Source organism: Chiloscyllium plagiosum, chromosome 25, assembly GCF_004010195.1.
Source record: "Chiloscyllium plagiosum isolate BGI_BamShark_2017 chromosome 25, ASM401019v2, whole genome shotgun sequence".
NCBI classification, from domain to species: Eukaryota; Metazoa; Chordata; class Chondrichthyes; order Orectolobiformes; family Hemiscylliidae; genus Chiloscyllium; species Chiloscyllium plagiosum.
Genome location: NC_057734.1, coordinates 5,116,226 through 5,133,407, shown reverse-complemented (window position 1 = coordinate 5,133,407; position 17,182 = coordinate 5,116,226). Strand labels below are relative to the sequence as shown.

The 17,182-nt window shown below is 38.9% G+C and overlaps 1 protein-coding gene across 14 annotated transcripts in view; it reads left to right on the top strand.

The window, feature by feature from the left end:
* The window catches only part of arvcfb (ARVCF delta catenin family member b), a 315,865-nt gene that overhangs the window by 139,679 nt on the left and 159,004 nt on the right, over positions 1 to 17,182 (top strand). The window contains exon 1 of one of the 14 annotated variants that reach the window (XM_043715415.1): positions 7,244 to 7,325. The exons of 11 other annotated variants lie outside the window; for them this stretch is intronic. Coding sequence is in view for 1 of the 3 variants with exons in the window: in XM_043715412.1 (XP_043571347.1) it covers positions 8,078 to 8,083 (6 nt within the window). In the remaining 2 variants the exon portion in view is untranslated. Of the gene's footprint in view, positions 1 to 7,243; positions 7,326 to 7,903; positions 8,084 to 10,998; positions 11,161 to 17,182 lie in introns of those variants that run through there. 2 more of the 14 variants (XM_043715412.1, XM_043715416.1) reach the window with 2 other exon arrangements.

Genomic DNA, 17,182 nt, shown 5'->3' with positions numbered 1-17,182 from the left:
CCTTCCTATAACTGCCATCCATCACATACTGTTGCTGTTGCAAATTCCTCATTGCTTCCAACTGTCTCTTCAACCAATCCATTCAATCCGATAAGATTCACAGCCAACAGCACTTATTGCAGTAAACCTTAAACTCCCACATCTGACAAGAAGTACATATCAGCGCAGCAGGTCAGGCAGCATCCAGGGAATAGGAGAATCGACGTTTCGGGCATAAGCCCTTCTTCAGGAATGGCTTATGCCCTGAAGAAGGGCTTATGCCCGAAACGTCGATTCTCCTGTTCCCTGGATGCTGCCTGACCTGCTGCGCTTTTCCAGCAACACATTTTCAGCTCTGATCTCCAGCATCTGCAGACCTCACTTTCTCCTCAAAGAAGTACATATCACTCTATTAAAGGCATGAAATATGAGAAGAGCATAATGCATCTTAACCTTTTGTTGGAACATTGTCAGCTTGAAGTTTACAATTCAAATACAGCATCATTTCTCCCAGGCTTCATTAGTTTAACCTGAGTCTTCAATATTACATAACACTTGCATGGTTTCCTGTTGCATTGAGTTCTTGAAGTCCGAGGGATTTTGAGGTTGCTGTATCTGTTACTGTTGCAAGAAGCAATGAAATTTCTTTGGAAATGCTTGATTTGTTAACTTGTCTATTAGATTGATCTGTGAAGCTGTCTGCTGGGCAACTTCATAATTTTGTACTTCAAGTCCTGAGGAAAGAATGTTAGCAATAAATTCATCTGATGTATGATTATGTCTATCTCTTAGAAAAATTGAGATGAAACATGTAATATATATTACATTTTTGAATTTTGATTTCAAAGTGGAGCTGGATAATTGTGGATGAGTTCTGTGCTGTTGCATTTAATGATCAGAAAATCAATCCAGAGCAATGACCTAAATACGTCCATTCCAAGAAGCATATGACTGCTTTTATACTATTGGATTTATGATGGGCAAAGTGACCACATTAAGGCAATTAGTTTAGCTTTGATTTCAGAACAGAAATTTCAGATTTTTCAGAAGAGCCCAAGTTCAGTTCAGAAAGTAGGATAGTTTCTCCCAGAAGGGGAATCATGTCAGTTGAAAGGAATCATTCACCTGAATAGAAATTGTTTCCACTATGTGGAGATTCCAAGCTGGAAGAACTTGTGCCCAAGTTTTCAGGTTGCTGGATCCGAGTAAGGTTACTCCATCAGTGTTTTGAGAGGTTCATCCCAGCAGACTGAAAGGATTTTTTTTTTAAATGGCCTCCATTGTCAAAAGTAAAATAAGCTGGAAAGCCATAAATTGAGTGGAGATTTAAAAAAGTTGAGATTAGTGTTATAGTTTTCTGGGATCGAGTCTTTGTAATGGGCAGTTTGAAATTGGTTAATGTTAAGATCTTTGTAACTGTAACCTTGTTTGTTCATTTGAAAAAAATAAGTCCTGTTGTGAACACATTTGTGTTAACCACCAAGTTGGCCAACTGCAAAAAAAAAAGTCTACAAAATCAAGTCTTGAGACCTGACTTGAATTGGCCTCAGAAGCACAGAAGTAGTATTTTGCTTTTAGTGCTGAACTGCATAACAAGGATAAATATTTGTGATTTTGTCTTGCCAAAACATGACATAAGTAAACCATGCCAGTTTGAAGAGTTTTAAAAATAGTATTTGCTATAATGAGGCACGTTTTTTCAAGTACAGGAATCTTTAATTTGCTTCATTCTGTAGGTTACTTTTTTCCCCACTATAAAGGCTTTTTTGACAAGTTTCCTTTTTTTACAGGATCAGTGTTGTTTTTCATAAACACTTTTTTTTACTTGTACTTGTTATGATCTGAGAGAGAGATTACAAACTGCCTGTAGCAGGAATTGCAACAAGTAACCTTGACACAGATTTCATTAATCAGCACAAGAACAATAGTGCTCAGTTTGGGCTTTCTTTTAGATCACTGTAAACCATCCTGCACTTGAAAAAAAGGCAGTTAATTATCTAAGCTGCTTATCAAGCAGATGATGCATGGAGTGTTCACATCAACTGATAAAATTGGTCTTGGAATAAATTAGGCTAAATTTGGGAACATGGAAGAGTTTGAGTTGATATAATTGCTAATTTTAAGCTGCTTTTTAGTAATTTGGAGAGGGGAATATGATACTGGGGAGTAAAATTAGCATGAATGATTTTAGACCACCATTAATTACATGAGTTGAAAGAACAACAAAGACTTCATCTGTCTTTGTAGTTAATTAATTTGGAGTCACAGGCCAAATAGGCAAGTTGAGTTTTTTTATTCATTCACAGGATAAAGATGTCACTGGCTAAGCAACATTTATTACCCAGAGGGCAGTTAAGAGTCAACCTCATTGCTGTGGGTCTGGAGTCACATGTAGGCCTTTCCAGGTAAGTGTGGTAGTTTTCTTCTCTAAAGGACATGAGTAAACCAGATGGGTGTTTTCAGCAATCAGATATGTTTCATAGAAATATCTCTCTGCTGGCCTTTTCTGAAAGCTGTCATAAAATCGTGAATTTTCTTTGCTATTGTAATTAGTACAGTTTATATTTACTTTAAGTTTCGACCGGATGCATTAGTTAGTATGGGATGTGGATGGTCAAAACTGAAAGTACACTTTTTTGATAAGCATCCATCAAGCAATTTGATGCAACTACACAATTTTTAAAAAGTGTGGCAAAATGCTAATGCGCACTGTCCTTGTGATTTATTTTGTAATCTGTCATTAGAAACATTTGCTTTCTACTAGCAATCTACACAATTCCATAAGTCATATATATTTGTGCAATTATGCAATGCTGCTCAGGAGATTGTGACCCTGACTCTGTTTTTGTGGAAAAATGAGAAGATTTATTTTAAGTTGCATTCAGTCCTGAGGAGTGCATGTTATCCAATCAACTCATGGAAATTAGTCTCTTGGCCTCCTGTTAAACATATTCAGGCAGATCTAATAACATGAAACAAGATGTGCTTTCTCTTGTGCAATATCTGTTCATTTTTACGTTTTTAGTTGCATGGTGTCATGAGCCGAATTCCTGATTCGTGATAGCGGAATGTTTCATTTGTTTTGTTTTGAATCGAGCTACTTTATATTCAATTGTATACAGTCAGTTAACATATTCTCAGGAAAGTTAAAAATCTAGTGTGTCATGTAGGAAGCGAAACTTTAAAATTAAACAGTTGCATTATTCTATGCTGTTCAACGTTAATGTCCGCGTTGGTATTGCTTCCACCTCGGCCTCCTTTGTAATTGTATTGAACAGTTGGACATTATCAGAATAAGGAATGCTACACCCACAGCGGCTAAGTATAATTTTTGGACCTTGTCAGGCATGGCCAAGTTAATGTTTTTGTGAAAACTGGAACAAGTCCCAGCCTAAGTGTTGTGGCTCAACTTTGAGCCTCTGGAAGACAGCTCACCGCTGCTGCCACCTCAAGGGCAGCTAGGGATGGGCAATAAATAAACCTGGAGACTTAATCTTCCTGCTGATGTTTGGAAATATTTTGTGCAGTGAGTGGTGGAGATTGTAGAATTGTACAAATCTGTAATCTTAGCCTGTTTCTTTGTGGTCCTTTGACTCTTGTTAAGTCTTGCAAATGTGTAATGTCTATGTAGGTGAGCTGTTGGCAGCATGTCTACTTGCAGTCTAACATGAGCAACTTGCCATAAGAAACCGAGCAATATTCTGCCACTAGTATATATATGCAAGTTCTGCCAGTAAGCTGAGTGGATGTGGAGGTGATAGTTTAGTCTCTGCTCATTCATACTTGTTTTAATTAGACTAGATTCCCTACAGTGTGGAAACAGGCCCTTCGGCCCAACAAGTCCACAACGACCCTCCGAAGAGCAACTCACCCAGACCCATTCCTCTTCTTTTACCCCTGACTAATCCACCTAACACTACGGGCAATTTAGCATGGCCAATTCACCTAACCTACACATCTTCGGACTGTGGGAGGAAAGCAGAGTACCCAGAGGAAACCCACTCAGGCACAGGGAGAATGTGCAAACTCCACACAGACGGTTACCCGAGGCGGGAATTGAACCCGCCTCCCTGGCGCTGTGAGGCAACAGTGTTAACCACTGAGCCACTGTGCCACCCAACTTATCTTTGGAAGAAAAGTGATGCGGTGATTGTGTAATTTTGTTTTGCATCAAGGCCTAGGAGTGGAGAGCCACCCACAGGTTTCATTCCTGATTATTAGCTAATGACCCTTGCTTTTAAAGTAGGGACGACGTGGATGTTGAAAGCGTTGGATTCTTATGTTGGCTGTTTGCAGTCTCGAGTATTTCATTCCCTGATGTAGTAGCTCACAACTGCTTTCAAATTTTAATTTTTTGATTTGCATGTTGTGTAGGGAAAAGGGAGGTCACAAGTATGCTGAATCCACTTGTTAACTGACAAAGATACATTTCCCTGTCGTAGCTTCTGTTAAACTGCTAGTCTCCTGGCTGCTGCATGGCTATCCTCCTTGCACAACTCTGGTTCTGATGAGTTCAGTAATGTGAAACGTTTAGATTTGCATGGCTCGATATTGCTTCAAATGGCTTTGGAGTCCTAACCTTTTGTAATGATTTTAATTTTCATTTGGAAGGACAATATTTCTATATCTTTGACCTTGTAATTGCTGCCAAAATGCAGAGCTTGCTAGTTCCTGGCTTCATATGAACAGGAATATTAAAGCACAATTTATTTAATACTTCATTATTTGTTGTCACGTACTGTATAAAGTGATTGACTTGAGCTCAATTTGAATGAATCAACAGTCAGAGGCAATTTAACTGCACGGATTTGTGAACAATATTAAGTCTGTCTGCATAACTATTTTGATTGAGCTCTCTAAATGTACTGTCTAAATATAATCAGGTATCAAAAAGACTTTTTGGAATACTTTTCGAAACCAAACTTCTGTTTTGTCAAGCACCTGTTCTCATATTGGAATTTTGGCTTTTGTCTAGCATTCGCTGCTGTTGAATTGAGCCACCTGTGTAAATGAACAACTGCTGTATCTGTGAAGAATTGCAACAGTGTGTGCTTTGTATAATGACAATCGAACAATCATGCATGGCTATATTTGTTAATGGAGGAATATTGCACAGTTGAATGATCATTTGATTTTAAATTTGACTTTCTTAGTCATTGAACATTTGAATTAATTGCAATTTATAACCACCTTGGAAATATTTGACTGCTTAAAACTACATACTTGGACAAAAATGCACAAGTGTCATTATTTAATTGTTCTTGTACATCTTTCCCTGTTTTGGCCTACTTGAAATTAAAACAAAAGATTCAAAATGCACAAGGATTGCTTGCTAAGTTTGATCATTTGAATTTACACTTCAACAATTTGGCAGTTAAGTTTAACTGTGCTCAGTTTCAACATCTGTGTTCATTTGCAAAATCTTGATAAAAATAAGAAATGAAGACGAAGGCCATAGCATTGTCACAGTTCTTAGAAATACAATTAATTTAGAAGTGCTATGATCATCCTGAGGAAATTTGGCACCTATTTTATGCATAACAAAGCCCTACAGAGAATGGAAGGTGGGTAGTCTGTTCAAGTTTGTGGTGCTGGTTAAGGGAGGTGTTGGACACTCCATGCTATGGAATTCTTAGCATCTGCCTGTTGAGGTCAGGATCTTGGTTTGACGTATCACTGAAGGCATGCATACCCTACAATGTTGCAACCTCTTATTGTGATGTCTGTGTGTTAAGTGGGCACACAGATTTAAATGACACAAAGTAGTTGTGCTTAGTTTCAAAAATAAATGTCTTTTTCTTTGAAACTGCGCACCCTTTGTTTCTTCAAATTAATTTTGAAAACTCTCCAGTTTTTGCTTGTGCCGGGAGTAATTGACACGAAACCAGCATTAGGCCCCCTTGCTACAGTTTAGTGGAATCCCCAGGGAGCTTCATATCCCTACAGCTTTTTTATATGCAGGTGTGAATCGTGAGTTCCCTGTCTATTGGATGTTCAAAGGTTTTCAATTCCACTACCTTGTGAGTTAGATGGTTTGATTCGGTTGGTTTAGGTGCTTCAGGGATGTAAATTTGAGGTGTTTTGTGTTTTTTTTGCTATGGCACTCTGCTTCTCAATTAATGTTGAAAGTGTTATTTGAAGCTAAGAAACTCTGAACTCTGTCATATGAAGGCTCCAGAAAGAGGCTGTGAGACTCTCAAGATAGGGAATTGAGCCACAGTAAAGTCAATCCCTCGAGATGTAAAGGTAAGGAAATTCTCTCTGGAATAAGTCCTGTAAAAGAGTGCATTCTGCGATTAACTGGATTGGATGTTATCCTTGTTTCGAAATCTCTAATTTTGTTATGTGCACTAATAACATCAACTGGGAATCATCATGCCTGTAATTTTGAACTCTTAATCATGTAAATCCTAGGGAACACAGTCTTACATTTTATAATCTCCCCTTGTAATGTAACCATTCGAGTACAGGTATAATTCTGATGAATCTATGGGTTTCACTCCCTCAATCCAGTAAGTACATTCCTGATGAAGGGCTTATGCCCCAAACGTCGACTCTTCTGCTCCTCGGATGCTGCCTGACCTGCTGTGCTTTTCCAGAGCCACACTTTGACTCCACATCTTTCCTAAGATGTAGTACATGATTTAATTTATGGGTAAAACACTCCTGTCAGTTTGCTATGATCTGATTGTATTTTATATGTTAATTCTTGTAACATATATCATCAAGACTGGGTTCTGGTTTAGCTGCATATCTTGAAGTTTATCTGCAAGGCTGACTAAGCGGTTTTAAAATCTCCAACTTGGACACAGTCTGGCTTCTGTGTTTACTGACGACATGGAGCAGTCCTAATAGCCTACTTGCAGTTGCTATTAGGACTGCTCCTGAAGATATGGGTATATTTTCATACTGGATTCTCATCCCATGTCATAATACTATCTATCTGTCTTAAAGGTATACCGCCTATCCAATCTGGAATCTATGCACAAATACAATTGTAGCCATACTTGCTTGCAATTCTCAAAATGTATTTTAACCAGCGCTTTGTACTAGTTGAAATATGATTTCTATCTCCTTGTATCCATCCAGCAGTCCTCCTATATAGGTTAGTGTTCCATTATCCCTGCCTCGCTTCCCACTCTACTTTGGCTTCCCTCCTTCTTCTGAATATTTTGACTTTGACCAAAGATTTGGTTTCAGGCAGCACTCTCTTAAATTATGTTTCTTCATGTGGTTGCCCCCAGATTCCTATGTGTTAGAGTTGGAAGTGACAGTTGAAAACCTGGGCGAATTTCCTTTTACCACCCAGTATTCATCAAGGGACGCTGTGACAGTGCTGCTGGCAGGTGACTAGATTTTCAACATGCCAATACCCATGTAACACCTGTGTATATACAAATTAAGGTAACTCCTTGCACAACCCCTTCCTACCCAGCAGGTTCTCAGCGAGGTTTGCAATGCAAATTAATTTCTTGAAGAATCACTAGCAATCGCAGTGATTGGACTGTAGTCGAGACCTGTTGTGTATAAATGTGTATGTCAAGGCAAAAATGTTAACTAGAAACGTGAACGTTATGAGTTAGAAAGAAAATTGCATTAAAAAGCTTGATATCAGTTATCCTGACTTTGAAGTGCTGTTTTAACAAATTAACCTGTTTGGTTGTCTAAACTAAGTGGTGTGAATATGGCCAGGATAGTGCTGTTTCACAGCACTGGCCATCCTTCATCCAGAAACATTCCTGAGTTTTTAAACAAACACTGAACGAATCTGTTCTTGGGTCTGTAAATAATTGGCATAGCATTAGATGTGAGGAGACACAACGCTACCATAAATGGTAAACTGCCAAATGTTAGATCTGTGTGTTATTGCCATTAATAGCTTCTGAAGTTGACAGGTCTGCTGTATTCCCCTTGATGAAATAGTGGACATAAGGCATGATATAGGCTGAGTTTCAGAAGTGGTTCTTTGTTCAAACCTTTTTATCTTGTGTGTGGATAAGAAAAAATTGTCTGCACATCTGAGATATCTATATGTTTGAGAACGGATGGGAGAGGAATTGAAAATCTGAGTCTACTGCACTTTGTCCTGTGAAGGTTAATGATGGTAATATTGGAATAAACACTTTGCTGCTGTTCGAATTTAATACTATTGAAATTCACTGAGAGATTTCGGATTTGTCTATTGTTGACTGACCTGTTTCAAAATGTGGCGGAAGGCAACTCTGTTATGGGAATTAAGGGATGATCAAATAAATCCAGGAGTATAATTTTGAATTTTTCTTTCTCTTGCAAGTTGCCTGAAGAATAACTGAAGAAATGTGGTGTGAATGAACGATTGCTCCTGTTGGTTTCTTGCTCCTGTTGCTCACATCTTATCCAAAAGTGAACTGAGATGCTTAACAGCTGAGAGGAAGCAGCATTGATTGCGAACCAAATGCAGTTCAGAGAAATGATATGCATCATGTTCCTGATGAAATTAGAAGTTAAATATGTTGTACAGGCAAGAGAAGAGATTGGAGAAGAATAAGGCAGTTTGCCATTGTGTAGAATTTATTAACAATCCATAGGTATGGCACAAGTTCCCCAGATCACGAGCATAAGCATGCACGTAGGTTGACTTATTGAAGGGTGATTGGTTAGTTCTTAAGGAGAACAGTTTTGGCGAATGGAAAGACTATGTAGATTTCGTCTGAGCATATTTATGAAGGAATAGAATGAAATTATCAGACATGCTAGAGAGATGTTGAACTGGGAACTAGTTTTGTCAGTGCCCCATTAGACGATGTGAAGAAATTAAGACAATGGTTCAACCATTATACTGCAAAAAATGGGAGGTTTAAGCATTGAGGTCATGGGAATTGAAGAAAGTTTGGAGATTGTTGGAAGCCTTGCTGATTTTTGAAATTTTTTATTGGGATTGGAACTTTGAACTATGAGATGAGAGCTAAAGGCAACCTTTGGACTGTGAACAGCAGCTTGTGTAAGCTAGTTTGTTTTTGATTTTTTTTGTTATTGAGGCCAGGTCAGAAGATTAATTGCAGGTTGTTTCTTGATTTTAAAAACACTATTGTATAGACACTTGGATGCCAGAGAGGCCATATGCTGAAGCATATGGCAGATGTTTGAATGTTTACTGAGACCTCATGGGGAGGCAGTCAATCTGGCGGAGAGGGGCCAGCGTTTACCTGGTTTTTGAACTGTATTTGCGTCAGGACTTTGCTCACAAAAACTATAGGTTTCTACCTGTTTGTCTTCTAATTAGCAACTATTGAAAGTTTTGGAGAGTAGAATTTGTTTATAAAAGCTAAATGAATATTCATTGGAACCTACTGGAAGCTATGTGCATGCATTAGTGTGGTCAGAAACCAAACAAGATATAATCCTATACGCAAGTGATCTCAAGGATTACGGAATTTAAATCAACTGGCTGGTTATGTCTCATTTATTTTTCTCTTTTGATTTATATCTTAACTTTTTATGTGAGAATGGGGACTAGAATTAAAGAGGATAGGATTTTAATAAATATTAATTAACTATTGTTTTATTTTGTTCTGCTCAAGCTTCTGTATTGTTAAATTATTATATCGCCTCAAATTGTAAACCTGGTGTCTCGTATTGAGTATTCTCAAAGTCTGGTACTGGCTATTCAAAAGTCAGGTTAAAATCCATTGGGATTGATTTTGAGGGGCTTTGCGTATTTTGATGTTACTGCGTTGCAAACACAAGGATAGAGAGGCAGATTTGATTTGGCTGTTTGTCTCTGTTATAACAAGACGTTGAGTGCAATCATCTGTCAAAAGTGATAGACCTAAGATGCATTGCAGTTTTGGAACAACTGGAAGGGAGATTAGATTTCCACGAATGTGACTTTGGGGGTGGGTAGACATGTTAACTTATTTACCACTGCCTTAGATACTGAAGGCAGTGACATCAGCGTTGAAGAGCAAAGTTCCACAGGTGCCTCACGTGCAACCATTTACAGCTGTTTCAAACCCAATGTTGTTCAGTGAAGTAATTGTTCAGTTTATCAAACATAAGTCCAGAAATGGATTTTAAAAAGAAATGTGCTGATACGTACTTCACTTGAGTGGTATATGGTTCATTATCTTTGTTGAGAATCACAGTAATCTAATGTTGATTTTATGTTGGTGCAAGGACTTGTTGAATTGTTTGAAGCATCACATTTGGAATAAACTTTCAGGGAAATCCAGATTTTGGCTATCTTGTGGAACTGCATGTTTGACTTTAGTAGGCCAGTTAGTGTTAGAATTGTTGAATTTGGGCAAAAAAATAAAATGGAGAGACGAGCCTTGTTGTGCTTAGTTATTTGATGGGCAGTCTTGATTTACTTAGTGGTTCTGTAGAAAAGTGTATGAAAATTGAAACAAACAAATTGCTGGTGAATGTCAACAGGCCTGGCAGCATCTGTGGAGGAAAAAAACTAACATGTCAAGTCCGGTGACATATCCTGTTCCTCAAAGTGTAAGTGCGTAGGGTGTTTAAATCTTGCTCCATGTCGAAGGAAACATGATGTACAAGTATTCTTCAGATATCAGGATTGCTTTCTGGGAATGTGAGATTTCCTTTATAAAGGTGTTTTGCATGTGTACTAGTATCAAGATGTATCAAGTCTCTGATCTATTTGTCATTATTGCTGTTTTTGACAAACTTGTAGTGTTGCTTCTGCTTTTTGTGTATTTTTAGAGGTGTTAGTTTGGGGTATGGGGGCTTATGATGGTTATATTTTAGACAATACAGCTATTGGTTTTAATTCTGTGACCTAAATGTTAAATTGTTTTATCATTGTCCTTGGTTAATGTTTTTAGGGTGTGGTCAGATATAGCTGTGTTGAATTTCCAGCTGTAACTGTCTGTCTCTGCAACCTGCTGTTCTGTTTTTTTTGCACATGCTCTGTAAAACAGGATGGGTAATGTTGCTTGTAGTAGTAGTTGGGCTTAAAGCTGATTGCTGTCTTAGAGCTGAGGAAATGAGAAGTTCAAAAGAGTTACCAATATGAGAGCCAGCAATTCATTAGAAAGGGATGTTTCACAGCCTCTGAGCAGAGTTACTGACACTGAGCTGTGAGTTTAATGTGATATGAGTGGAATTTGTGATAACTCAGCGTAACTGCAATTTGAGTGTTGTGACTACGGGCAAGCCTTTGACAGAACACGAGTGAAGGTAAGAGATTGCACTCTGGGACTGAGAAAAGAGAAGAGCAAAAAACTTCTGTGCACTTCATGTAAGGGAGACATGTAAAGAAATGGAGCTAATGCATTTCTTTGGGAAGGGGATGATGTGCAGAATAAATCATCAAGCATGAATTTTAAACTATTGCACAGAAGAAAATGATCATCTGTTGTTAATGCTTTTCTGGGATTTGCAGCTTGATTTCACTTCACTTTTAAGATTTATGTAATTTATTTTGATTCAGGAAATCATGTGTGCTATAAGTGGATTTTAGTCGAAGGTTTCTAAGTTCATTTTATTCCACAATTCAGTTGTGAATTTGCTACTGACATTTAGCAATGACACAAGCAAGGTGAATTTATTCACACCTGATTGTCTTTTGAATTCGTAGAAAAGACACCTCTTGAGATATATATAGATGTGCATTGGACTTCTATTAAGGTTCACTGTTTACTTGCTGTGTCTCCAGGAATAGAAAAAGAAGTTGAAGTATTGCATAACCTTGTACGAACTGATGTACGGTATTATCCACATTTATGGATTTGGGAATGGGATAGGAATGGACCAAGAAAGATGAAGTAGTGAATGCAAATATTAAATTACTGCAAATATGAGCATAATCTGTGGAGCACCTGAAAGAATTTGACAAGTCTTAAAGTGTTTACTTGGAGGGTTTCTGTTTTAGCATTGCTATGGATTCAAATATCAATGATAGTTTTGTTTGGGGCATGCAATTCTACCAGACTTCAGTGCTTAACTTTGTGCTCTGTTGGGTTTTGGTATACTTGTAAAACCAGTCTGCAGGTACTGAAATTTGAAGTATTTCGACATTTCAGATTAGTTTAATGCATTAAATACCACCTTGATCAATCCTGGGATCATTTATTGGATAAAATTAGTTAATTTTTCTAATTTGTGTAAGCCAAGATTATTGAAATCCTTTTCACTGGCTCCCCCTCCCTCCTTTTCCTTGTACCCTTTCGTATAAATATTGCTAATCAAAATATTTGCATATCACCAAATGGTAGTTTTGATCAAAATTGAAAGTTGCACAATTGTTGGCTGTGCAATGGAATTTCCATTATCTGTGATGTAATTGCATGTTGATTTCACATTATATTCATTTTTGGAACTGAGCCTCAAACATAGCGCTAACACCTCCGGTTACCCCCATTTTCTCCTGGTTACAATTCCCTCACAAACAAAGGAAAAATTAATTAAATTAGATTGTGTAAATGTTTCTCTGCTTTGGGACTACAATAAGTGCGTCAAATCAAATTGTTGACACTTCAGCCTTTGTTTCCCCCTCTATTTTGAGGGCTCCCTCCACATTTAGTGGATCTTGGAGGTAAAACTTGAACTTGTACTGATTCATTAAGTTTGATTTAACCTTCAGATATTTTGGGAGAATTTATTTTGAGATCCTCATGACATTGAGTGGTGCTCATCGTTTTTGGATTGGCCATATACTGTTATATTTTATTTGTGAATTAGGTCTGTGGGTGTGACTGATTTGCCTATCCACTGTTATTCCTTTCAGTAAGGTTTTCCAATGGCAAACATTAAAAGGGTGAATGGATGAACTACAAAAATTGTTTCCTCCAGTCTGGTGCAAGAGTGCAAAGAACAATGGCAAACCGTGGCTTATGAGAAAAGTTAAAAATCGTGTTAGATGCGAAAAAAGAGGCTTACAAAACGGCGAGAATAACTAATAACATGAAAATTGTGAACAGTTTAGAAGGCAGCAAAGACTGACGAAGGGATTGATTAAGAAGGGAAAAAGAGTCGAAGAGTAACATAACTGAGTCCAAATGTTTCTGGGTGTGTGAAGAGAAAGAAATTTCTGAAAGCTAATGTGGGTCTCTTACAAGCAAATGGGGGAATTTATGATGGGGAGCAAAGAAATGGCTGAATAAATTCGTACTTCATTTCTGCTTTCACAAAGGGTGACATGGGTAATGTGCCTGAAATGATGGGCAGCATAGTTTAGTGAAAAGGAGGAACTGAAGTGTATCTGTGTTAGTAGAGAAATGGTGTTGGAGAAATTGATAGGGTTGAAGGCTGATAAGCCCCCAGGGCCTGATCATCTATATCCAGAGCATTTGAGGAAGTGACCCTCGAAATACTGGATGCATTGGTGGTCATTTAAGATTCTTTGGACTACAGAACAGTTCCTGCAGATTGGAGAATGGAGTGAAAACAAGGAATTATAGACCAAGTCTGATGTTGATAGTGGTGAGGGTATTAGATTCCAAGGATTTTATAACCGAGTACTGAGAAAACAGTGTGAGAATCTGGCACAGTCAGCATTTATAAACAAAAGGGAAATTATGCTTGACAAATCTACTGAAATTCTTGAAGAATGTAACTAGTAGAGTTGATGAAGGGAATCAGTGGAAATGGTTTAATTGGACTTTGAGAAAGCTTTTGCCAAAGTCAAATGGTTCAATGGAGAATGCAGGAAAGATCCCAGGAGCAACGCCAGACATACCTAAAGCTGAGGTGTCAACCTGGTGAAACTAGCAAATAGGACGACTTGCATACCAAACCACATAAGCAGCAAATGATGGACAGAGCAAAGTGATCCCAAAGCAACAGATCGGATTGTAGCTCTGTAGTCCTGCCAGATCCAGTTGTGAATGGTGGTGGACAATGAAACAACTCACTGGAGGAGGAGACTCTACAAATATTCCCAGCTTCAATGGTGGGCGACCCCAGCACATCAGTGCAAAAGATAAAGCTGGAGTATTTGCAGCAGTGTACAGCCAGGAGTGGCTCATCCATTTTGGCCTCCTGGAGTGATTCCCAATAATCAGTCTTTAGCCAAATTTGATTCACTCTGTGATATCAAGAAATGGTTGGAGGCACTGGATCTTGCAAAGGCTATGGGCCCTAACAACATTCCGGCAATAGTACTGAAGACTTCTGCTGCAGAACATGTTGCACCCCTAACCAAACTGTCGCAATACTGGCATGTTACCCAGTGGTGTGAAAAATTGCCCAGTATGTCCTGCTCACAAAAAGGAGCAGGCATCCAACCTGGCCAGTTACTGCCCCGTGAGTTCTCTCTCAATCATCAATAAAATGATGAAAGTATCATCGACAGTGCTAAGAAGCAGCACCTACTCAGACATATGCTGTTCACTGCACAGTTTGGATTCAGTCAAGACCTTTATAGCCTTGAATCAAGCATGAACAAAACAGCTGAATTAGTGAGGTGAGCCTGACAGCCCTTGACATCAAGGCTGCATTCAACCAAGTGTGACATCAGGGAGCCCGAGCAAAACTGGAACCAATAGGTATCAAGGGTCAAACTCTCCGGTGGTTGGAGTCATGTACCTAACACACAAAACGGTGATTATGGTTATTAGAGGTCAGTCATCTCACCTGCAGGAGTTCCTCTGTATGGTGTCCTAGGCCCAACCATCTTCAGCCTTGATGTTGTCCAGTTTTTGTTGCATTTGAACATGGGTTGTTTTAGTATCTGTGGAGTCATCAATGGTGCTGGATGTTGTGCAATCATCGGTGAACATCCATTGGATGCTTTCAAAGGAACCTGTAAAATTGTAACAGGCCTAGACTGGTTAGAGCTGAAAATGTGTTGCTGGAACAGCGCAGCAGGTCAGGTAGCATCCAAGGAACAGGAGAATCGACGTTTCAGGCATAAGCCCTTCTTCAGGACTGGTTCTAGACTGGTTAGATGCAGGAAGATTGCCCCTGATGGTGGGAGAAGTCCAGAACCAGGGATTGTAATGTAAGAATAAATGGTAAATCTTTCAGAACCGAAATGAGGAAAGATTTCTTCACCAGTGTGGTGAACCTGTGGAATTCACCACTATAGTAAGTGGTTGAGACCAAAACAAGTTTTCAAGATGGTAGATGTTGCTCTTTTGGCTATGAGTGGAGGTTGATCAGCCATGATCCTAATATATTGTGGACTAGGCTCAAGGGGTTGAATGACCAACTTCTGCTCCTATCTTTGTTTTCCTTCAGGTGCCCCCCAAATTTAAATTTTTGAACTAGCACTTTAGAAATTGCTGATTGTACATTGCTACTTTAAAACTTGAAATTTCAATGAACTTCATAAATATGGCTGAGGGATTTTTTTAAAATGTTACTGGCACTTGTATGGTTTGTTTGCTTTTTAAAAGTAGTCAGTGTTACTTGCAAAAAATTATATAAATAGGTGCAGTTGAAGTGAATATTTAGACTCCAGTTGATAACTTCAACACAAAGCTCTGAAGTATATTTTGAAAGTGTCTTGCATTGCTTTTCAGAGCAATTTCATATTTTAAGCTGGTGATGTGAGCTGTACTGATCAAAAATTGGTATCCCGGGAGTAGAGACCTAGTCCTTACTTGACTGTGGTGCTGTTAAAAGAAGATGGAATATAAAATGATGAGGCTAATGGCTTTCATGTTTTAGCCATGAGTGGTTTAATCCGGAGTCTGAAGTTGTCTACCCATTTACTGGTGGATTGTGCAGACTTGATTCAAACAGATTTTCATCATCAACTGTATTTTACTTGAGCAGCAGGAAACTAAATGGAGCGATGTATATAATTCACTTATTTTTCTTTTGTTCATAACATATGTTCTCACCTTTACAAGTAGGTAAATAATTTGGAGAGCAACCCACAGAACGCAAGTATCAAGTTTTTGTTGTAATTTGTGGTTTGAACGGATTTCCTTTCATTGTTCAAAATTGGTTGGTATTAAGGTGTAATGTAAAAAGTTTTGTGGTACCTCTTCATAGGTCAACAGACTGGGTAATTTCCCATGTGTAACTTATGGTGGAATACCAGAGTTATATCACTTAAAAGCAAGCTATATCCCTGGGTGTTTTTCAAGAAGTACCTTTATAGCTGGGAAGGCAATGGCCAGTGGTATTATTGCTGGACTGTTAATTCAAAGATCCAGGTAATGTCCTGGGTGCCCAGGTTTGAATCCCACCATGATGGTGGAATTTGATATTAATAAACATTTGGAATTAATCTAAACCACGAATCTGTTGTCAACTATTGGAAAAACCCATCTGGTTCCCGAATGTCCCCGAGGGAAGGAAGCATCCTTACCCGGTCTGACCAATACGTGACTCCATACCCATAGCAATGCTGTTGATTGATTGTTAATTGATTTCTGGGCAATTAGGAATGAGCAACAAATGCTGCCCTAGCCAGTGATGCCCTCCCATGAATGAATGTTTAAAAATTTGTTGTGATAAAATGCAGAAACTAAATGGCTGATTTTCTAATTGAATGTTTCACTGTTTATAGAGTCATAGAGATGTACAGCATGGAAACAGACCCTTAGGTCCAACCCATCCATGCCGATCAAATATCCCAACCCAATCTAGTCCCACCTGCCAGCACCCGGCCCATATCTCTCCAAACCCTTCCAATTCATATACCCATCCAAATGCCTCTTAAATGTTGCAATTGTACCAGCCTCCACCACATCCTGTGGCAGCTCATTCCATACCCATACCACCCTCTACGGGAAAACGTTGCCCCTTAGGTCTCTTTTATATCTTTCGTGTCTCACCCTAAACCTATGCCCTCTCGTTCTGGAACCCCTGACCCCAGGGAAAAGACTTTTGTCTATTTATCCTATCCATGCCCCTCATAATTTCGTAAACCTCTATAAGGTCACCCCTCAGCCTCCACTCCAGGGAAAACAGCCCCAGCCTGTTCAGCTTCTCCCTGTAGATCAGATCCTCCAACCCTGGCAACATCCTTGTAAATCTTTTCTGAACCCTTTCAAGTTTCACAACATCTTTCCAATAGGAAGGAGATCAGAATTGCACGCAATATTCCAACAGTGGCCTAACCAATGTCCTGTACAGCTGCAATACGACCTCCCAACTCCTGTACTCAATACTCTGACCAATAAAGGAAAGCATGCCAAACGCCACCTTCACTATTCTATCTACCTGCGACTCCACTTTCAAGGTGCTATGAACCTGCACTCCAAGGTCTCTTAGTTCAGCAACACTCCCTAGGACCTTACCATTA